The 23,809-nt window shown below is 35.7% G+C and overlaps 1 protein-coding gene across 16 annotated transcripts in view; it reads left to right on the top strand.

Annotated features, from left to right (window-relative positions):
* Positions 1 to 23,809, top strand: part of ANKS1B (ankyrin repeat and sterile alpha motif domain containing 1B) — a 1,261,971-nt gene that overhangs the window by 175,213 nt on the left and 1,062,949 nt on the right. For 15 of the 16 annotated variants that reach the window (XM_032285364.1, XM_032285340.1, XM_032285282.1 and 12 more), the window contains exons 3-4: positions 305 to 461; positions 5,739 to 6,035. In XM_032285364.1, coding sequence (XP_032141255.1) covers positions 305 to 461; positions 5,739 to 6,035 — 454 coding nt within the window. Of the gene's footprint in view, positions 1 to 304; positions 462 to 5,738; positions 6,036 to 8,439; positions 8,546 to 23,809 lie in introns of those variants that run through there. The other variant, XM_032285372.1, reaches the window with a different exon arrangement.

The following is a 23,809-nucleotide window of genomic DNA, read 5'->3' as shown; positions in this document are numbered from 1 at the left end:
AATTAATGAAATAAGTTAAATTTTGCCTATATGAATTATATTAAGTAGTTTAATTGGATAATCAATGTGCTCTGTGTGTGCATGTGCATGTGCGTGTGTGTGTGTCTGTCTCTGTGCGGCGTGAGGTGATGGTTTTCCAGGTAAGTAAAATAGCCAAATGTTGAGTAAGCAAAAACTTTGAAACCCAATTTTATGTCTTAGTACCTTGAATAATTACTCTAAATTCCCAGCCAGCATCTAGTGTTCTTTTTAATTTATTTAATAAAATTTGTCTTGTTCTGCCTAATTTTTTTTTTCTTCTTAGGGACATAGTTCTCAAACTACTTCAGTATGAGGCATCAACAAATGTGGCAGACAACAAAGGATATTTTCCTATTCATCTGGCTGCCTGGAAAGGAGATGTGGAAATTGTGAAGATTCTTATTCATCATGGACCATCACATTCCAGGGTCAATGAACAGGTGCATTTGCCAAATGTTTGCTTGTGCTATAATTTTCTAGTTTTACAAAGGCAAAGCCGTATTGAAAATGTGATTATTGTTATCTTTACCCTGCCAAAGGCCTTTCCACTACTGAATTTCCTGAAGCAAAAATTTGAAAAATTCTTTGGTGTTTGGATATGATGTGCAGGCACTAAGTTGGGCATTTGTAAAGATATTTTGTTAACGAGAAAATCCCACGTAAAGGAAGTAATTGTAATATTTTTGCCTGTCTTATGTAACCATCCACTTTATTATAGCCATTGAATATTTAAAGATAGAACAGAATTCATGTTTATAATGAGAATTAGAATGTTTCTTAATACAATTTTAAATTCTAAAACAATGATATGCCTATCATTTGCATAATACTTTACCATTTACTTAGCACTTTCATGATTAAGTACTCTGGTGAATCAAAATGCAAAATACAGCATATACAGTTGCTTGTCACATATCGTTAAAAATTTATATATGTATGTGTACACACACAAACACATATGCTCAGAATAAGTTGAATAAAACACGCCAGCAGTATGATTCTGTCATATAATGTATCTGTAAGTACACAATATCTGTATTACACATAATAGACATATTTTAAAAATAATGCCATTGTCAGTATTCTAAACAGACAAGAACACAGATTCCAGAAAGTAAAATATGGTCCCCTAATACAGTATGATTACAAACATCTTGAGCTCTGCATGCCCCCTACTGTTCCCATTTTGTAAAACTATATTTGAAAACCAGCAGGCAGTCTAACAATTGAATTATAGTCACGGCATTAAGCTGCAGGTTGGCAGTTGTCCAATATCAATGCAAGTAGGTTACTTTAGGGCAAGCGTATCTAATAAAGCACAATTAGCATATTGTTCAAATGGATGCAGACTTTGCCGGACTTTGAAATTCAGACTGAAGCATAAAAAGTAACAATCGCTGTAAACAGCAAAGTCAAGAAAAACACATATTTTTTCAAGGAAAATATATATGCAGCTGCTGAAAGGACTAATTAGAAAATAATTTTATTAATCTGAAAAGTATCATTAATATTTGTCACAATAAAAATTTCCATGTTTACAGGTTACAAAAATGCAGGATTTTTAATAAAAATGCACCCAGTCTTTAAAACATGACAGACATGGCTATCTTTATCATCATCTCATGCTAAAGGGAAATTTATGTCAGTGCTCTTCCCCAGAAAACCAAAAGTTAGATCATTTATGTGATGAGCCATCTGGTGGTTATTCTTAAAATTGTCTGAATGCCGCAAAGCAAACCTGAAACAATAAAATGGAAAAACAATCCAAGGTTAAACAAGAGGATGTTAGTTTTTACAAACAAAATGTTTTTAAATGACATGAAAATAAGAAATAACATATAATATTCATTTACATTTGAATGTGAAAAGTTATGGTATGTTTTAAAGAGAAATACTTGTTTTTGGTAATGTTGAACAGATCAATTAAATTACAAAAAAGTGCCTTTTTAAGGAGACTGTATTCAGAGTTCTTTGTTCACCTCTATTGCTTTGTGTGTGGTTTCTATTGGCAACAAGTTGAAACTTCCTTATGATTTTTATACCATAATTTCAGTATTTTTGTTATATATATATATATATACATTCTCTTTTAGTGCTAACCATAGTTTTCCCATTCTATGCCATTTATCTTAAGTTTAACGTTAGCTTTTTTTTCTTCTGAATAGGACAGAACTTCTCATTAATTATAAACTCTTATGTATTTAAGGAAAGAAAAATGGTAATTAACTTTTATTGAGACATAAGGTAAAGTAGGCACTGTTCTAAACACTTCCACCTGTCAAATGTTATGTAATTCTCATGATAATCCTCTGAATTGATATTGTCACTTCCATTTTATAGTTGAGAAATCATGCTCCATAAAACTAAACAACTTGTTGAAGGCCACATGTTACTGAGTGAATGAAACTGAGACTGGGACTCAGGATGCTGACTCCAGAGCCCTTTACACAAAGCACATTGGTATTGTCATCCTAAATCCGATCATTTAATGGATTGTGTACTGTATGCCAGGCATTGTGCAAAATACTTCATCTGTGTTATCTTACTAACCTCTAGATTACTATTGCTACTTTATATATGGAGTTACAGCCTTAGAGAGAGAAAGTAAATTGACCGTAACATCACAGCTACTAAGAAATGCAGCCAGTATTTGAATGCAGGTTTTTCTGATCCAAAGCCTAAGCTCTCAACCAGTAATACATTATGTTATGTTAAAATTATGCATTATAGTCAAGGCTTCATTCTGATTTCTGAAAGTTGTCTTTGGTTTCTAATATAGCTTTCTTTAAAAATATTTATATTCTACATTATAATATTTAAAGTTTACAAAGAATTTAAAAATGTTATCTCTTTTTGTTTATAAACTACATTATAAGGTTTATAGGGAAAATAATATTCTCATTGTACAGATAAGATAGGTTTGGTGAGATCAAGTAATTTGCATGCTAACACTTCTACCTAGGTCTTGTGCATCATTCTAAACAAAGTGGAGTCCACCCTGATTATTTTTCGAATTTAAATTTCCTTTAAATTAAAAATTTTCAGTTTCTTTAAATTTCATGAATCTTTCCCTTCTTTCACCTTCTCTTCTTTTTTATTTTATTTTAACATTAGGGCAAAACCCACATGGGCCTTATCTCAAAAATACATTGCCTTGGCCTTCGCCAAAACTTGAATCCAACTCTTGTTAGATGTTTTACACTGAAGCAAGATCTTTTGGTAAATGGCTTTTGTCAGCTAGTTTTGTTCTGGAAGCATCCCAATATTTCTGAGAATGCCCATTTGGTAAAAAAGAAGGAATTAAAAACCTTTTAAGAATACTCTGTGTAGACATACTAGTAATTATTAATCAGTACTTCTTCACAGCCTATTTATTTCAAATTAGATGTTTTTTAGATCACTTGTAAGCATACACAATTACACAATCATGCTTTTGTAAAAGTAACACCATTGTCGTGGCCACTGGGGTGACAATTTATGTGTTGATCATGGATAAAATCTGTGAACATTTCCTCTGAGTAGGTTTTGAATGATTGAAATAATTTCCCTTGGGATCTGAACAGTGCTAATTGGGGTTATTAAAAATTTTTAATTTTGCTCTTATAATTTCCTAGGCTCAGGGCTCTGTAACAGTAGAGAGGCCTTTGAGGAATCATTATTTCATAACTGGCCCTTCTCTTTTCTCAAAGAGATTCTGTATTTTGAAAAATGAGATTGAATCTTTTTCAGACCAAGGGGAAATTTGGGTTGGTCCAAAGGTATATATCTATATCATATTTTCATGGTATAAAGTAATAAGATTGGCTGTTTTATAAGCCTGTTAAGAAAGACAGATAAGAAGACAAAGGAGTCTAAACCTGCACATGATCAGTGTTTATGAAGTAGTTTATAGTAATACTTTCAAACCAAGTAAAGAATGACTCCCAACAAATAATGGAAGAAACAGTACCCTCAGCTGGATTCCCCATCTAATAGGTCTTAACTTTTCATTGATTATCTTTAAAGAATAGATTTCCCTTCTGGGTTTGACCTTCAAATGCTTTCACTTAATATTTATAAGAAACCTTTCCTACTGCTATTTTCCCCTTGTCATTCTACTCCTTTTTAAATTTTCAAATCTTCCCTCTGGACTCTCAATTTACTTGCATTCTTCTATCATCCAGGCCAAGCTTGAGTTACTTTCTGGAACATTAAGATTTGTTTGGGTCTGAACCCTCCTTTTCCTTTTGTTTTAGTCAGAACAGCTATCTAAACAGCTACTTCCTATTCTCGGTTGGTGTTTTTCTGAGCAAAATCTCTAGAAATTCTACTTTCAGATCACTGATTCCCAGTTCGTCTTTGGCAATATAGCAACACATGGCAGACAACGTGGTATAGTGGAAAGAGCATGGGTTTTGGATTTTGTCAGATACAGCTGCAAAGTATCTTAATTCTGCTTGGACATGTAATTTAACCTTTTTGTATTTTGTTTTCTTGTCCATGAAGTAGACAATTTTAATATAAATTTTGGAGAATTGTTGTAAGAGTTAAATGAGACAATATATATACTTTTTAGGCACTCAACAAATAGTAGTAGTAATAGTTCTTATTTTGGAAGGTGGTATGTGTGATGGTTAAAAACACCAACTTTGGGTCTTGGCTACTTGCATTCAAATCCTGGTCCTATCATAAATGGCTGTATAACAGAAGTCCAGTTATTCAACTACTCAGTGCCTCAGTTTCCTCATCTGTAAAATGGTATCTATTTCATAATGAGGATTAAATGAGTAAACATATATAAAATGCAACTATGTGTAGTACATAATGTTAGCTATGATGATTGTGGCAGCTGCTCTTTCTTTCCAGAACCCTCATTTAGGGTCATTGCATTTTTGTTATTAAAATTTCTTGTTCATTTTTCTCCTGACCCTTCCACCACCGGACATACCTATACACCATTTGTCTATATTGCACAAATAGTCTGAAGGGTCCATCTGCCTCACAACTGGGTTCTCTTTAATGTATCTTAACATTTTTAAAAATCTTGATAAATTTTTAGGAAAATCTCATTGATTTTCAACTGAAACACTTATAAACTGAATATGTAGTACTGTGATACTCCTAGTAACTTGTCTGGAAATTGATCTAGGTCCAGCCTCACAATCCATGATTATGTTTCAAAAAGATACTTTTATATCCTAGAGCTAAAATATTTTCATTTTCTTTACAGAAAAAGCAATGATTTGTACTTATATGGAAAATAAAATGAAACTTAACTTGGGAAACCTTTCTATAAATCTTTTGTTACCAAGAATTTACCTTCTCATCTATCTTTTGGAAGGCTAGTCTATTAAAAGTCTGTTATAATTGTTATTGATCTCTCTCATTAATAAATGTCTAAAGATGTGATGCACAGTACAGATTTCACTGTCTATCTGGACCCAGCAGGGCCTATGACAAGCATGGCTAAATCATTTATCATTTTTGTAAGTTGGCATATATGATATAGGGAAATGTTGGATTTTTTTCTATTAAAGTGATAGAAATAAATATTTTTGATTCAATGAATCCTAGATACTTTTATCAAATATAAAATTTCATTAGGCATACCTGTTAAAATGGATAAATCTTAACTTACGTTTTCAAAGCATTGCAGGTTTTAAATTACTGTGTTAATATTTTGATAACTAATTGAATTTCTGAAAATGTGCCTTTTGAAAAATCTTTGTTTTAAACAGAACAATGAAAATGAAACTGCCCTACACTGTGCAGCTCAATATGGACACTCAGAAGTAGTTGCTGTTCTCCTAGAAGAGCTCACTGACCCGACAATTAGGAATAGCAAGCTGGAAACACCTTTGGACTTGGCGGCACTCTACGGACGGCTTAGAGTGGTAAAAATGATCATCAGTGCACATCCTAACTTAATGAGCTGCAACACTCGCAAGCACACGCCACTTCACCTTGCTGCGCGCAATGGCCACAAAGCAGTCGTGCAGGTGCTGCTGGAGGCAGGAATGGATGTGAGCTGTCAAGTGAGTCTGCTTTTAGCTACACTTTGAAAGTGTTGATACTGTTGCTTGGCTTTGGGATTCACATGTGAAAACCTGTATGTAGAAATCTTTTAATCAAATTGTTCACAAGTATTTTTGTAACTACTAAATTCAAGGTACTCTACCATCTGCTTTGGGGAAATATGAAGAGCTACAAGGCATAATCTCTAACCTTACTCTAATTTGAGATCTATACACATAAGAAGCTAGTAGATGGCAGTTGTGTGTGGTATCATTAGTAATTGTTTCCTTTCTCCCAGTATCTAGCACACAGCCTAACATACATTAGGAATCCAGTCAAAGTTTAATTAATGAATGGAACAAAATTCACTTTAACATTGTTGAATATGTATTTTTTGCTTAGCATGTTAACATATTTAGAATTCAATTCTCACAGCTGTCCTGTGGGATTGAGAGCTATTAAGTTTCAGTTAAGAGATGAAGAATCAGATTCAAAGACTTAAGAAATTTGCCTGAGGACACATGGTTGATAAAACCAGAATGTGAATTTAGACTTACTGATTAAAGTGTATGTCTCTTTCCACAGTAATGTACTGTCTATGCATAACTAATGAAGGAATGATCACTATGCCTAAAGGCAATTGGAAAAAAAAAATTGAAAAGTTGTGATTTGAGGTGAGCTTTGGAGGAAGACTAGCATTTGGATAGGTTTTGTTTCTCCCCAAGAAATGGGCAACCTACTTTAAAAAGCTTAATTTAATTTAATATATTTTATTATTATTTTTGAGACAGCCTTTCTCTGTTGCCTAAGCTAGAGTACAGTGGTGGGTGGCATGATCTCAGCTCACTGCAGCCTGCACTTCCTGGGCTCAGGTGATCCTTCTGCCTCAGCCTCTCTAGTAGCTGGTGGAACTGCAGGTATACACCACCATGCCCCGCTAAGTTTTGCATTTTTTGTAGAGATGAGGTCTGCTCTGTTGCCCAGGCTGGTCTTGAACTCCTGGGCTCAAGCAGTCCTTCCACCTTGGCAGCCCCAAGTGCAGGGATTATAGGCATGGGCTACTGGGCCTGGCCACAAACTACTTTTAGTGTCCTAAGTTAGCCCCAACTCCAGGGTTAGTCTCTTTTTTTTTTTTTTTTTTTTTTTTTTTTTTTTTTATCCATTTTCTCCTTTCATGGTTATTTCTTGGCTTCCAAGTTGATGTCAGCATTCTTATCTTCCAGAGACTTTTTTCTTTCTGTCATATTGTGACCTTCCCCCTTATTAGTAAGCCATTGCTGTGAAACAAACTATCCCAAAACTTAGTGGCTTAACACAATAACTCTATTTATCTCCTAATTCTGTGATTGGCAATTTAGTTTAAGCTCAACTAATGGTTCTTCTGGTCTTGGCTGGGTTCTCTCATGTGTGGGATCAACTGCAAGTCAATTATGTGTTTCTGTTTCAGAGGCTGGCTGGATGTTGTCTAGGGAATCCAGTCAAAGTTTAGGTGATAGGTGAGACTGCCACTTGTCTGTCATGATTCAGCAGGTCAGCCTGGGCTCATTCACATTGCATGCATGGTTTTGAGAGAGAGAACAGAATTGTACAAGGCTTCTTGAGGCCTAGGCTTGGAACAATCACACCTTCACTTCTGCTATGTTTGCTTGGTTGAAACAAGTCATAAAGGCAACCCATATTCAAGGAGTGGGAAAATAGAGTCTACCTCTGAATTAGAAGAGGGTGTGAATTGTTTGGCAAATTTTACAAATAATTTACACACTCCGGGTGGAATGTGTGCTCAAAGATGGGGTTATTTTTCCTAGGAATTGTTCAGAGATTGAATTCTGTATTTCCAGAGTTTTCTTTATTGAATTTAGAAAAATCTCAGGCCTTCCAATCTCAGATTTAAGGCTAGCACCGTGAACCAGAGTTTGCTTTAGAGCTTTGCCTGTATTATTTAGTAGTTTAGATATTTGTAATATCTTTTCTCAATTTCTTATTTACTCAACTTTGGCAGCCTCTCAAAAAAGCATAACAATTTTTCCTAACAGTCATATTAAGGAAAAACAGTCTTTCTTCTCAAAGGTATTGAAAATAAGTAGCTATGCTTACTATTGTAGGTTTTTTACTTAAAAGTTGTTTAATGATAAACTAGATGTTATTGTATAAATGTTGAATTTCTCTAATGTGGATGTACTGCTTTCATGACACTTCTGTAATATTTCTAAACTTGATTGCACAGACTGCATTATAACCAAGAACTTTCACTCTGACTGAGGTCAGTAAGCCTCTTGGTATCCCTGGCCAGGATCTTTTCATGTTTTGTACTAGAGGACATGACCAGAAGGGAAAGAGTTTAGATTCAGTTTTATAAATATATATGATGTGTCCTTTTTTTTCTGCAGAACACTGTATTTTATGCTTTTGGAGAATAAAAAATAAAAAATATATCTGCCCCACACTTAGTGGAGGAGACAAAAAATTTGCAAGAATAACTCCCATTCATGACACATAATAAATGCTAAAACAAAGAGCTGTGGATCTACAGGTGAGAATATGGACTTTAAGAGGGAGAACATGAGAAGTCATTGATGGAAATGACATTTGAAGAGGACATTTGAAAGTCCAACAGGACTTTGAATTTTAGGTGAAATTTAGCTTGCATCTGTGCATTATTTGGCTAAAGAGTATTTTAAAATATTTAATTTGAGTGCTTTTAGATGGTGTAAATGCTTTCCAAGGCTCCGACCTCATTCTACCATTTTAAATCATTGCCAGTGTCATTCCTTTAGATTTTCTGCTTGGTCTTCACTACATTTGGATTTGTTACTCATGTATCAGAGGAAAGGCAGACAATATATTTAGATCACTTTGAACACCTAATCAAAAGCATCAGGGGTGGTATCTGAGTAAGGTGGGCAACTTTTGTGTTGCTATAACCTCTTTCACTGACACTCACTCTTAAGAGTTGAAGTAGAACTGACAATAGCTTTCTAAAATATTTCTCAATAAAATGAATATTCCATCATTTATTTAGCCTTAGTTGATATTTTGCTTTTCTTATTGTTGCTTTGTTCATAGAAGACATGTTTTTTTGGTCTCATTACCTTTTTTTTGGGGGGGGGGGGGGGGGTGAATATTTAATTTTATTACTCAAATTAATTGTTACCAAGTTTTTCCCATCAGACTCAGTGTAAAATTTTTTAATATCAAGTAGGTGTTTGTTGATATTCTCACTGGCTGACAATGAACAATGCTAGCTAGTAACCTTAAATTGTTTTAGTAGCTTTACTATTCATTAAACTACTCTAGTTAACCTGTTGGGAATTAGCAGTATTAAAAGTAATTCCATTTGGTAAATTATAGTATTGTACTTTTAGACTACAATTACATTCAAGTTATTATGAATAAATCTTTAAAATTTATAGATAGCTTTTGAGGATCTTGTCTTTTCCTAGTAATTACATATGATTTTATTTTATTTTACTTTTTTTTTTTTTTTTTTTTTTTAAAGGCAGGGTCTTACTCTGCCACCCAGGTTGAAATACAGTGATATGATCATGGCTCACTTCAGCCTAGACCTCCCAAGCTCAAGTGATCTTCCTGCTTCAGCTTCCTGAGTAGGTGGGACTCTAGGCATGTGTAGCCATGCTCAGCTAACTTTTTTTAGTTTTTATAGAGAAGGGGTTTCACTATGTTGCCCAGGTTGGTCTCAAACTCCTGGGCTCAAGTGATCCTCCTGTTTTGGCCTTCCAAAGTGCTGCCATTACAAGTGTGAGCCACTGCACCTGGCCTATGTATGTTTTTAAATCCAGCATTGATGTTGGTATTTGCTCTAGAAGTTTATTTTCTGCATCATTACTCTCTGAGTAATTTTAAATTATAACACATATTTAAAATAGTAGTAATGCTTTGGACAAATTTCATATCATATTTACTTAAACATCCTTTAGTCTTTAAATATTTATTAATAAAGAGAATCAGTCAAAGTAAGATATTAAGAAAGTAGTGATGAATGGGCAATTTTCCCTTGAAACTGGCAATTATTTTTATAGATTTTTGAACTTGATTTTGGGTAATCAGGTAGCGATAGTGCCATATCATGCTAGTGCTTTCATTGTGTGTGTTTCTTATAAGTTTCTGAAATCAAAACCTGAAGAGTTAAAGAACTAGTAAAACATTAAGCCAATTAGAGTTTATGTGAGTGTTAAAGGAAATGAAAATAAAATTACAGAAAGTTAATAATAAAGAGTACAAGTTTCCACGCTAAGAACTGTTAAGATGCAAAATTGAATCAGGTACAGTTTTTGCTCTCAAAGGCTTATAGAGGCACCAGAAATAAGATATGTGCATAAGTGATATATTATCCATTGTAATCTATTTACTCTCTGATTTCCCCAGATGATAATTTCATGACTTCTGTCTTCTCATAACTTTAACACCTCCTTCTTTATCATCTCTCTCTAATCATGATGCTGTTTTTATTTCACTGAGGAAATCACAAGCAATCACAAATTTCCACCACCATGTCTGCCAATGTACCTGTGTCTGCTTTCCTTCCTGGTGCTTTAAATGAACCTTTTAGATTTGTATATAAGGCTAATTCCTCTCTTCTTGTTTAATGGATCTTATCCTTTCTTGTCTACTTGGGATACATTGCTCTGACAAATATTTTCTGTTTTTAGTACCATACCGTTCCCATAAGGATGCAAAGATATAATATTTACCATCTGTTTTTTTTTTTTCTTTGAGACAGAGTCTCACTCTCTGTTGTCCAGGCTGGAGTGCAGTGGCACAATCTCGGCTCACTGCAATCTCTGCTTCCTGGGTTCAGGTGATTCTCCTGCCTCAGCCTCCCGAGTAGCTGGGACTGTAAGCACACACCAGCATGCCTGGCTAATTTTTGTATTTTTTAGTAGAGACAGGGTTTCACCATGTTGGCCAGGATGGTCTTGATCTCTTGACTTTGTGATCCGTATGCCATGGCCTCCCAAAGTGCTGGTATTACAGGGGTGAGTCACCGCACCCAGCCAATATTTCCAGTATTTTAAAAAAACTTTCTCTTGATCTCACATTTCCTTCTCCTTATCCCCTTTCTCTGACCCCCTTTATAGCAACATATTTAGAAAGGCTTGTTTTTACTCATGGTATCCAATTCCTTTCCTCCATTCTCTCTTGAAGCTACTCTAACTCCCTCACTCTTTTAAAAGTCCCAATATATTCCTTTGTAAAGTTGTCTAATGACTAACATACTTTTAGATCCAATAGTTAATTCCTGCTTCTCATCTTCCTTGATTAATCATCAGCACTGACAAAGCCAATCTCTCTCTCTCTTCTTTGAACTACTGTTTTCTTTTGACCTCTGAGATACCACTGTCTTTTGGTTCTCATTTAGTTCACTGGTGACTTCTTGAAGAAGCTGGGGAAGTATGTTTGATTCTGTGAGTTAGCCTAGGAATCTCTGCTCCATGTGTCTATTATCTTCCTCCTGGGACTAGGCAGGGCATAGACTGTGCACAAGAGAGCAACCTCAACCACGCAAGTCCAGTTTGGGCCTCCCCTTGCATCATGTTGGCCACCATCCATTGGCTAAATCAGGTCACAAAACCAAGCCTCAAATAAAGGAGTAGAGAAATAACTCATGTAAGTGGAAAGAACTAAAAAGTCATATGGCAAAGAGCATATAAAAGGAGAGGCCAATAATGTAATCTATCATGTCCCTATTCCATAGTTAACTGTTCTCATCTTCTTGATCTCTAAGCATCAGCATTTCCCAGGGCTTAGTCCTCAAACATCTTTTCTTCTCTGTCTATACCTACTTCCTCATTGACCTCATCCTATCTTTTGGCTTCAAATATCATCTTCATCTGACTATTACCAAGTCTATTTCTTCATCTCAGTTCCACTCTTACCTTAAATTTGTATATGCGATTGCTTACTGGGCATATTTATTGGATGACTAATAGGCTTCTCAAACTCAGCATTTCCAAAGCTGAAAATAGAGCATCTGTACCACTTTTGTTTCCAAAATTTGCATATCACTTAGTCTTTCCCATTTTGTCAAATGCAAGTGCCATCCTTCTAGTTGTTTGGGCCAGACTTTAGAATTTCTTTCAGATGTTACATTCAGTTCTTCAGCAAATCCTATTGGCTCCATGTTCAAACCGTATCCAGAATTTCGCTACTTTACGTTATCTTCAAGATTAACACTATAGACCAAGACCTAATCCTCTCTTGCCTCCTGACTTGTTTTCCTCCTCTTCTTTGCTTCTGTGTAGTCTGCTTAGGTTGCCACAACAAAATATTATAGACTGAGTGACCTAAGCAGCAGAAATTAATTTCCTCATAGTTCTGGAGACTAGAAAGTCCGAGATCAAGTTCTGACCAACTCAGTTTCTAAGCGTGGGCTCTCTTCCTGGCTTGTTAGATGGCTGCCTTCTTGTTATATCCTCACATGGCCTTTCTTCTGTGCATGAATGGAGAGAGTTCTCTCATGTTTCCTTCTCGTATAAGGACACCAGTTCCACTGGATTAGGGCCCCACCCTGATGACCTAATTTAATCTTAACTGCTTCCGGAAAGGCCATATACAGTCACACTGGAGGTTAGGGCCTTAGCATGTGAGTTTTGGGGTATACAGACAGTCTATAACAGAGTCCCTCCCATTTATTTTCAACCACATCAGCCAGAAGTGATCCCATTCAGTCAGGTAATTTCACTTTCCTACTCAAAAATGCCTCTATTGGTTTTTCATTTCACTCAGACCAAAGCCAGAGTCCTTACAGTGTCTGACAGGGTTTTATATTACTTAGTTCCACTGTCTCTCTACAGCTACCACCTACTACTCTTCCTTGACCTTCTTCACTAGGGCAAGCTTCAGCTACAGTGGCCTTGTTGTTCTTGTTACACATTATGTACATTCCTACCTCCAGGCCTCTGCCTTACTAACCCTCATGAGTTTTCCCCACTACTTTCCTCAGGTGTCTTCTCCAGTGTCACCTTAACAGGGAGGCTTTCATTTACTTATCTTACTCACTACCCCAGCAACTCCCTTTCTTTCACTTTTAACTGAACCCTGGTTTCCCTGTGAGGATACCCTATCCCCACTTGCCTCCTCATGCCATGCTACCAGGCATGATGCTCCAGTAGAAAGAAAATTTGTTTCATACTTTCATGGAGTTATAGACTAGTAGGGATGACAGAAAATAAGCACGTAAACAACATAAAAATGACAAATTGCAGTGAGTGGTATAATGGAAACAAATTGGTTGCTGTGATTGAGATGGAAGGGTCAGGGGCGGTCTCTCTTTGAATGTGCTCCTTAAATGAGGCTAATGCTCTAAGAGCCTCAGAGGAGTGAGAGACGAAGCCAAGAAATAGGAGGGCTTATAGGAAACATAATGTAGGAAGAGTGAACAGGCTGATTAAAGAATATTCAGGGAGTTTGGAAAAAAGAGGTCTGTAAAGAAGCAGCTGTAAGAGAAATGCCAAGACAGCACAATTTCATGTAATCAGTTCATTTACCATATATTTGTTGAGTGCCTACTATGTGCCAGAGGATATAGCAGTAACAAAAGTAGGCAGAAATTGTGCCTAAAAGAGGGAAGGTGACTCTTCATAAAGTGTGGAATAAAGAGAAGTAAGATAGGCAATAGATGCTTGAAGTAAAAGCATGTTCACAGCTTTTCTTCGGTTGGTTGTTTTGTTTCTGGATAGCGGAGGGGTGTGTTTGTTTCTGGAGAAAGATTGCCTTGAAGATGCAAGAGGCAGAGATGATCAAAATTCGAGAAGAAGCAGAAAGTGATAGAATAGAGAGTACAAGTGGAGAATTCGTGTTAATGAGGGGAAAGAAAGATTCCTTTGAGATGAAGGGAAGAAGGAGAGAATGAGTAAAGATGGAGGCTGGAAGCCCCTAGTTTAATAGAGAAAGATTTCCTCTTTTTGAAAGGAACAATGATATTCTGAATTTTTTGAAGACACATCATATTTCTCTTGTGCCACTTTTCCCCCAGTTTAAACATTCTTATAACGTTTATTCTTTCTTCACACAATGTTTTTCTAGGTTCTTTATTCTTTGACACTTTCTTTTCTGGACACATTGTATTCTGTCGTTGGTGCTAGAAGTTAGATATCCACAATGGAACACACTACTCTAGATATGGTCTAGCTAATGCAAAAGAACTGCTGCCTTCCAACTTGTTCAGACATCATATGTTTGTTGACAAACGCTAAGTTATCTTTTAAGTTCTTTTTTTTTTTTTTTTTTTAATTCGATCAGCTGTGGCTAAGTACCATACACAGTACCAGGGGATTTTACTTCTGAGTTAAATGCCATTCTATTTGTTTTTTCTTCATCTCCAGTAAGGTTATCTTTATTCACCAGTTGTTACAATAGCTGTGGGTCTTGCTTCTCATAATTTTATGCTATCTGTGATATTTTCTCTACTGATCGTCATCACAATCTTTATTTCTTACCACCATTGTTATCTTTATTTTCTCCTCAATCAAGAGTTAGTCTTCCTTTATCTGGTTATTTTCTTTTGCAGGCTTCAGGAGGATTATGGTTGGAGTGCTAAATTTGGATAGGAGAACCAGTGTAGCTAAGCTCTGACATCTTTGCATCCCTTTCCATCTCTGTTCTGGTACTCTGGTAGAATAGATAACCTAAAAACCACTTTAAAACATCTATAAATTTTGGATTAAATATAACAAACATTCCTTTAAATGCACAACTGAGCTTCTGTGGAAGTCACAGAAATACAGCCAAAAAGGAAGGGAAGCTGAAACCCAGGGGTGTAAACATGAACTTTATCTTCTCTCCCATTTTCCTGTGACTTATCTTGTTTTCCTCAGCTTTGGTGCTACCAAGGCTTGACTTTAATTGATTGGATATTTCCAATCAATGAGATAATTTTTTTTGCTTTTATCAACAATTCAGTTATTGATGTTAACATATATATCATTTCAGTTCTTTTTGCTGTTTTCATCACTGTGTTCAGAGGTTTGTCTTTTTCCCCCCTGCAAAAGGTGCTGAGATGTTATGAGTTCCTTATTTGTGGTTATTGGGTAAGTTTTGAAATGTCACTGTGTTAAATCTGCATGATTATATATTTTGGAAATTTCATTTGTTTAAAATGATTAACTTAAATAAAATGGAGGAGTTTGATCCACAATAAGAAAAGCGGGACTGATTACCAGATATGGGAGTCTTTGGGTTCACCTAGTTGAAACAGTGCTCATTTAAGTGAGAATATTAGACAGTTAGACATGGACTCTGTCTAGGGTGTGATAAGCCACAGGGCACTTGATTTTTTTTTTTTTAATCTTACTTTATACTTTGGCAAAATATTCTTACATTTTTCTCATCTGTGATGAAAAGAAGGAAATTATTACATAATTTACCTATATTTTGAAAAGTCCATGGGTTTGACATATTTAAATTATGTACACTGTGTGACAACATTGTGATAGTAGTAAATAGTTCTTGGTACCACTGTTTACCTTAGGATTATGAGACCAATCCATTCCATTTGACAGTTCTCATGTCCTCTTACCAAAGAAGCTAATTATAGCAACCTTGGATTTTTAAAAATGGATTCATTTTTACAGGCTAAAAATATGTTTAGCACCTACTAACCTTTTCTATTTTTATTGAAGGATTCTGTCTTCTTACTGTAAAAAAACATTAGTTTTACTTAACATTTTTATCTTGGAATAATGTAAAGGATATACATGCATTTAATTAAATAATAACATAATTGAGGTTACTTTTAAAATAGGTTTTCTAATTGCTTTTTTAGTAGAAATATTATTGATAATACTTGTCATTATAGTTTAATAAAACACTTAAAAGATCTTATTTGTTGCATATTTATCTTATTTAACTGTCCCAATAACTGTATTAGGTTTTTAAAATTTGTATTGTATTTTTAATTTTTCCTACACAACATGGATTTATCTGTTAGGTTTTTAATATTTTTCTCATAGGATATATGAATTTTCAGAAATCTTAAGTGATTTTCCCAAGGTTATGTAGCTACTAAAAGCTAAGCTGCCACTGGAAACCCAGGTTTGCTACATCTGCTTTTACCAGAAAGAGATTTGTTTACTTATGGTGGAGATCATGTATTTTTATTGTCTAGAATATAGTAGTTCCCACTGCCCACTCAACCTTTATCTGAGGTTTAGTTTTCTACAGTTTCAGATACCTGCAGTCAACCACAGTCTGAAAACATTAAATGGAAAATTATAGAAATAAACTCATGAGTTTTAAATTGCATGCCATTCTGAGTAACATGATGAAATCTCTCACCATCATACTTTGTCTTGCTTGGACGTGAAATCATCTCTTTAGTCAGCATCTCCATGCTGTAGACACAACTCGCCTATTAGTAGCCCTCTTGGTTATCAGATTGACTCTACTGGTATTGCACTGCTTGGCTTCAAGTCACCCATATTTTACTTAACAATAGTCCCAAAGCACAAGAGTAGCGATGCTGACAATTTGAATATTCCAAAGAGAAGCTGTAAAGTACTTTCTCTAAGTGAAAAGGTGAAAGTTCTTGACTTACTGAAGAAAAGAAAAAATTGTACGTAGAGGTTGCTAAGATCTATAATAAGAATAAATCCTCTATCCGAAGTTGTGAAGAAAGAAAAAGAAACTTGTGCTAGTTTTGCTGTTGTACCTCAAACTGCAGAAGTTACAGCTATAGTGCATGGTAAGTACTTGTTAAGATGGAAAAGGCCTTAAATCTGTGGATGGAAGACATGAACAGAAATGAATTCTGATTGATGACTTTTGGGTTCAGTACTATCTTTGGTTTGAGACATCCACTGGGGTTCTTGGAATATATTCCCTATGCATAGGGGGGACCCTTTCAGTGTCTACAGTGTGCATCATCCTTTATCAAAGTATCTGAGAAACCAAATCAGTGCCAAAAGTAGACATTATTATATTTTTAAATAGTTTGTTTAGATCTAGCCTCATATTACCCATTCTCTTTATTTATCATTACCTCTTGCATCTCAGCTCCTTTTCTGAATCCTATAGAAATTTTTTCAGTAAAAGTCTAAGTAACCACTCATTTTTAATCTGTCTGAAAATATTTTTATTTTACTTTCATTCTTAGAAGGTAGTTTGGCTGAATGTAGAATGCTAGGTTGATAGTTTTTTTTTTTCTCTGCTAGGTTGATATTTTTTTTTCTCTTGTTACATGAAGGTATTATACTTTCTTCTGAGTTTATTATTTTTGTTGAGAAGTCAGCTGTTGATCTAATTATTATTTCTTTTTAGGCAATTTTTTTCCCTCAGTGTTTTAAGTTGTTATCTTAGTAGTTTTGTAGTTTTACTGTGATACATCCAAGATGTATTCTTTTCATTTATTTTGCTTGCTGGTCTAGAACTCAGTGTCTTATCAGTTATGGAAAGTTCTTAGCCACTGACTATTCTTTACCTCTATCTTCTTCTTCTAAAACTCTGATTAGACATATGTTGGCTCCTCTTATTTTATCCTATCATTCATATTTTCCATCTCTCATTTCTTTTTTACTTTCTTTGTTTATTCATTTCTATAATCATTTAAAATTTTTAAATGTAAAATATTTGTAGGTATATAGTAGGTATATATATTTATGGGTACATGAGATATTTTGGTACAGGCATGCAATTTATAATAATCAAATCATGGGAAACTTGAATATCCATCCCCCCCAAACATTTATCTTTTATGTTACAAACAATTATATTATTTTAGTTATTTTTAAATGTACAATTGAATTATTACTGATTATAGTGCCCCTGTTGTCCTATCAAGTACTAGGTCTTATTCATTCTTTCTAACTATTTTTTGTACCCTTTAACCATCCCCACCTTCTTCCAACCCCTATGCCCCCACTACCCTTCCTAGCTTCTGGTAACTGTCCTTCTTTATCTCCGTGAATTCAGTTGTTTTGATTTTTAGATCCCACAAATAACTGAGAACATGTGATATTTGTCTTTCTGAGCCTGTCTTATTTCACTTAATATAATGATCTTCAGCTCTATCCATGCATTTGCAAATGACAGAATCTTATTCTTTTTTGTGGCTGTATAGTACTCCAATAAAGTGTGTGTGTGTGTGTGTGTGTGTGTGTGTGTGTGTACAGACTACATTTTCTTTATCTTTCATCTGTTGATGGACACTTAGGTTGCTTCCAAATTTTGGCTGTTGTGAACAGTGCCACAACAACCATGAGATTATAAATATCTCTTCAGTATACTGATTTCCTTTCTTTGGGGTGGATATCCAGCAGTGGGATTGCTAGATAGTTTCATAGTTCTGTTTTTAGTTTCTTGAGGAACATCCAAGCTGTTCTTCATAGTGGTTGTACTAATTTACATTCTCATCAACAGTATATGAGGGTTCCCTTGTTTTCACATCCTTGCCAGCATTTGTAATTGCTTAACATTTGAATAAAAGCCATTTTAACTGGGGTGAGATGATATTTCATTGTAGTTTTGATTTGCATTTCTCTGATGATCAATGATGCTGAACACCTTTTCATATATCTGTTTGCCATTTGTGTGTCTTCTTTTGAGAAATATCTATTCAAATGTTTTGTTAATATTTTAATTGGATTATTAGATGTTTTCCTGTAGAGTTGTTTGAGCTCCTTATATATTCTGGTTATTAATCCCTTGTCACATGAGTAGTTTGCAAATATTTTCTCCCATTCTGTGGGTTGTCTCTTCACTTTGTTGATTGTTCTTTTGCTGTGCAGAAACTTTTAAATTTAATTTAATTTGTACATTTTTGCTTGGTTGCTTGTGCTTGTGGGGTATTACTCAAGAAATCTTTGCTGAGACCAATATCCTAGAGATTTTTCCCAAAGTTTTTCTGTAGTAGTTTCATAGTTTGAGGTCTTAGATTTAAATCTTTAAATCATTTTTATTTGATTTTTGTATACTGTGAGAGATAGAAGTCTAGTTTCATTCTTCTGCATATGGATATCCAGTTTTACCAGCATCATTTATTGAAGACTATCTTTTCCCCAGTGTATATTCTTTGCTCTTTTGTCAAAAATGAGTTCACTGTAAGTGTGTGGATTTGTTTCTAGGTTTTCTGTTCCATTGGTCTATGTGTCTGATTTTATACCAGTGCCATACTGATTTGGTTACTATAGCTCTGTAGCATAATTTGAAGTTAGGTGATGTCATTCCTTCAGTTTTATTCTTTTTACTTAGGATCGCTTTGGATATCCTGGGTCTTTTATGATTCTATATAAATTTTGGGATATTTTTCCATTTCTGTGAAAAATGTCATTGGTATTTTGATAGATATTCCATTGAATCTATAGACTGCTTCGATTAGTATGGACATTTTAACAGTATTGATTCTTCCAATCCATAAACATGGAATATCTTTCAATTTTTGGTGTCCTCTTCAATTTCTTTCATCAGTATATTACAGTTTTCATTGTAAAAGAAAATTTTCACTTCTTTGATTAATTCCTAGGTATTTAGGAATTAATCTATGATAGAGATTTTTTACTTCTTTGATTAATTCCTAGGTATTTAGTTTTATGTGTGGCTATTGTAAATGAGATTTTAAAAATTTTCTTTTTCACCTTGTTTACTGTTGGCATATAGAAATGCTGCTTATTTTTGTATGTTGATTTTGTATTCTGCAATTTTGATACTTTTTTTAATCAGTTCTAATAGTTTATCGGTGGAGTCTTTTGGTTTTTTCAAATATAAGATTATATTATCTGCAAACAAGGATAATTTGACTTTGTCCTTTCCAATTCAGATGTCATTAACATCTTTCTCTTGTTTGATTGATACACCTAGGACTTCCAGTACTATTTTGAGTAACAGTGGTGCAAGTGGGCATCCTTATTGTATTCCAGATCTTAGAGGAAAGACTTTTCAGCTTTCCCTCATTCAGTATGATACTAGCCATGCATCTGTCATATGGCTTTTATTACGTTGAGACATTTTGAGGATTTTTTTTTTAAATCATGAAGAGATGTTAGACTTCATCAAACATGTTTTCAGCATCAGTTGAAATGATCATATATATATTTTTAATAAATATATTTTATTGCACTTTAGGTTCTAGGGTACATGTGCATGACATGCAGAATTGTTGCATAGGTACATACATGGCAATGTGGTTTGCTGCCTCCATCACCCTGTCACCTATATCTGGCATTTCTCCCCATGTTATCCCTCCCCAACCTCCCTAGCCACTGCTGTCCCTCCCCTATTCCCCCACGACAGACCCCAGTGTGTGATGCTCCTCTCCCTGTGTCCATGTGTTCTCATTGTTCAACATGCACCTATGAGTGAGCACATGCGATGTTTGATTTTCTGTTCTTGTGTCAGTTTGCTGAGAATGATGGTTTCCAGATTTATCCATGTCCCTACAAAGGACACAAACTCATCATTTTTTTATGGCTGCATAATATTCCACGTGTATTTATGCCACATTTTCCTTGTCCAGTCTATCATTGATGGGCATTTGGGTTGGTTTCAGGTCTTTGCTATTGTAAACCGTGCCACAATGAACATACGTGTGCATGTGTCTTTATAATAGAATGATTTATAATCCTTTGGATATATACCCAGTAATGGGATTGCTGGGTCAAATGGAATTTCTTTTTCTAGGCCCTTGAGGAATTGCCACACTGTCTTCCACAATAGTTGAACTAATTTAAACTCCCACCAACAATGTAGAAGCGTTCTCCAGCATCTGTTGTCTCCAGATTTTTTAGTGATCACCATTCTGACTGGTGTGGGATGATATCTCAGTCTGGTTTTGATTTGCATTTCTCTAATAACCAGTGACGATGAGCATTTTTTCCTATGTTTCTTGGCATCATATACGTCTTCTTTTGACAAATGTCTGTTCATGTCCTTTGCCCACTTTTGAATGGGTTTGTTTTTTTCTTGTATATCTGTTTTAGTTCTTTGTAGATTCTGGATATTATCCCTTTGTCAGATGAGTAGATTGCAAAAAATTTTTCTCATTCTGTTGGTTGCCAGTTCACTCTAATGATTGTTTCTTTTGCTGTACAGAAGCTCTGGAGTTTAATTAGGTCCCATTTGTCTCATTCGGCTTTTGTTGCCAATGCTTTTGGTGTTTTAGTCATGAAGTCTTTGCCTATGCCTCTGTCCTGAATGGTTTTGCCTAGGTTTTCTTCTAGGGGTTTTATGGTGTTAGGTCTTATGTTTAAGTCTTTAATCCACCTGGAGTTAATTTTAGTGTAAGGTGTTAGAAAGGGGTCCAGTTTCTGCTTTCTGCACATGGCTAGCCAGTTTTCCCAACACCATTTATTAAACAAGGAATCCTTTCCCCATTGCTTGTTTTTGTCAGGTTTGTCAAAGATCAGATGGTTGTAGATGTGTGGTGTTGCCTCCAAGGCCTCTGTTCTGTTCCATTGGTCTGTATCTCAGTTTTGATACCAGTGTCATGCTGTTTTGATTACTGTAGCCTTGTGGTATAGTTTGAAGTCAGATAGCATGATGCATCCAGCTTTGTTCTTTTTGCCTAGGATTGTCTTGGCTATGTGGGCTCTCTTTTGGTTACATATGAAGTTTAAGGTGGATAACTTCAACATCAACAAAAAGGACGTTCACTCAGAGACTCCCATCTGAAAGGCACCAACTACAAAGACCACAGGTAGATAAATCCACAAAGATGGAAGAAACCAGCGCAAAAAGGTATACCATTTAGGGTATAACACATATACCATTTTAGGGTAAAAGTTTTCTTCGTTCAGCACTTTAAATATGTCATGCCACACACTCCTGACCTTTAAGGTTTTTATTGAAAAGTCTGCTGCCAGATATATTGGGGTTCCATTGTATATTATTTGTTTCTTTTCTCTTGCTGCTTTTGGAATTATTTATGTATCTTTGACCCTTGGGAGTTTGATTATTAAATACCTTGAAGTAGTCTTCTTTGGGTTAAATCTGCTTGGTAGCTCTATAACCTTCTTGTCCCTGAATATTGATATCTTTCTCTGGGTTTGGGAAGTTCTCCAATATTATCTCTTGGAATAAACCTTCTACCCCTAACTCTTCCTCTACCTTCTCTTAAGGTCAGTAACTTTTAGATTTGCCCTTTGAGGCCATTTTCTAGATGTTGAAAGGAGGCCCTATTGCTTTTTATTCTTTTTTATTGTGTCGTCTCACTGCATTTTCAGATACCTGTCTTCAAGCCCACTAATTCTTTCTTCTTGATTAATTCTGTTCTTAAGAGACTCTAATGCATTCTATATTACATTATTTGCAATTTTCCAACTCTAGCATTTTTGCTTGACTCTTTTTAATTATTTCAGTCTTTTTGTTAAACTTATCTGAGAGAATTCTGAATTCCTTTTCTGTATTATCTTGAATTTCTTTGAGTTTCTTCAAAATAGCTATTTTAAATTCTTGGTCTTAAAGATCATATATCTGTTTTTATCCAGGATTGGTCCCTGGTGCCTTATCTAGTTCATTTGGTGAGGTCATGTTTTCTTCGATGGTCTTGATACTTACAGATATTCATCAGTGTCTAGGCATTGAAGAGTTAGATATTGATTGTAGTCTTCACAGACTGGGGTTGTTTGTACCTGTCCTTCTTAGGAAGACTTTCCAGGTATTTGAAGGGACGTGGGCCCCAAATCCGCTAACACTGTGGTTTTTGCAGACTCATAGAGATACTGCCTTACTGGTCTTGGATAAGGTCTGGAAGAATTCTCTGTATTACCAGGCAGAGACTGTTCTTCTTTCTCCTTACTTTCTCCCAAAGAACAGTCTGTCTCTCTCTGCGGAGCCACCTGTACCTGGGGGTGTGGTGATGCAAACACCCCTTTGGTAACCACTGCTGGGATTGTATTGGGTCAGACCTGAAGCCAGCATGGCACTGTATCCTTATCTTCAGGGCAGTGAGTCCCCCAGATCCCGGGCATGTACAGAGTAGCTGTCTGGAAGCCAAGGATTAGAGTCAAAAACCTTAGCAGTTTACCTGATGTTCTAATCTATGGCAGCTAAGCTGGCACTCACACTGCATTCTAAAGTCCTTCTCACTCTTTCTTCCCTTTTCCATAAGCAGAGGAGCCTCTCCCTGTGGCCACCACCATCTCTGGTCCACGAGTTCTTCTAGGTCACTGCCAATGTTTACTTATAGCCCAAGGTTTTTTTTTTTTTTTTTTTTTTTTTTTTGGTCAGCTTATGGTCAGTGCTGCCAGGCCTGAGACTTACCTTATAGGGCAGTAGCCTCCCCTCTGGTCCAGGACAGATTCAGAAATGTCCAAGAGCCTAGGCCTGGACTTGGGGATTCCATGTGTCTGCTTGTTGTATTTCCCTACTGTGGCCAGAGTGGTACCTTAGGTGCAAGGCAAAGTCCCCTTTATTTTTCCCTCTTTTTTCTTAAGTCTTTCACCATAACCACCACAGCTGGGACTGTGCTGGAACACCCTTGAAGCCAGCATGTCTCCGACCACAAGGCCATGGTGTACTCCCTGGTTATCGCTACTGATTATTTAGGGCCAAAAGCTCTTTAGTGAGTAGATGATGAATTCTGCCAGGACTGGGTCCTTTCCTTTAAGGCAGAGGGTTCCCTTTTGGCTCAAGGTACATCTAGAGGATGTTCAGGAGTTAGGGCTTCACAATCTGCCCAGTGCCCTGTCCTACTATTGCTGAGCCGGTATCTAAGATGTAAGACGAAGTCCTCTTTACTTTTCACTCTCCTCTCCTTAAATAGAAGGGAGGAATTACTTTTGTTGTGAACTGGACTGCCTGGGATTGGTGGAGGGATGGTGTAGGTACTTCCTTAGCCATATCTGCT

This window comes from Sapajus apella, unplaced genomic scaffold (genome assembly GCF_009761245.1).
Source record: "Sapajus apella isolate SASKATOON/1434 unplaced genomic scaffold, GSC_monkey_1.0 scaffold2, whole genome shotgun sequence".
Classification (NCBI taxonomy): Eukaryota; Metazoa; Chordata; class Mammalia; order Primates; family Cebidae; genus Sapajus; species Sapajus apella.
Note: the sequence above shows the minus strand (reverse complement) of the source record. Positions and strands in the feature narration are given on the sequence as shown.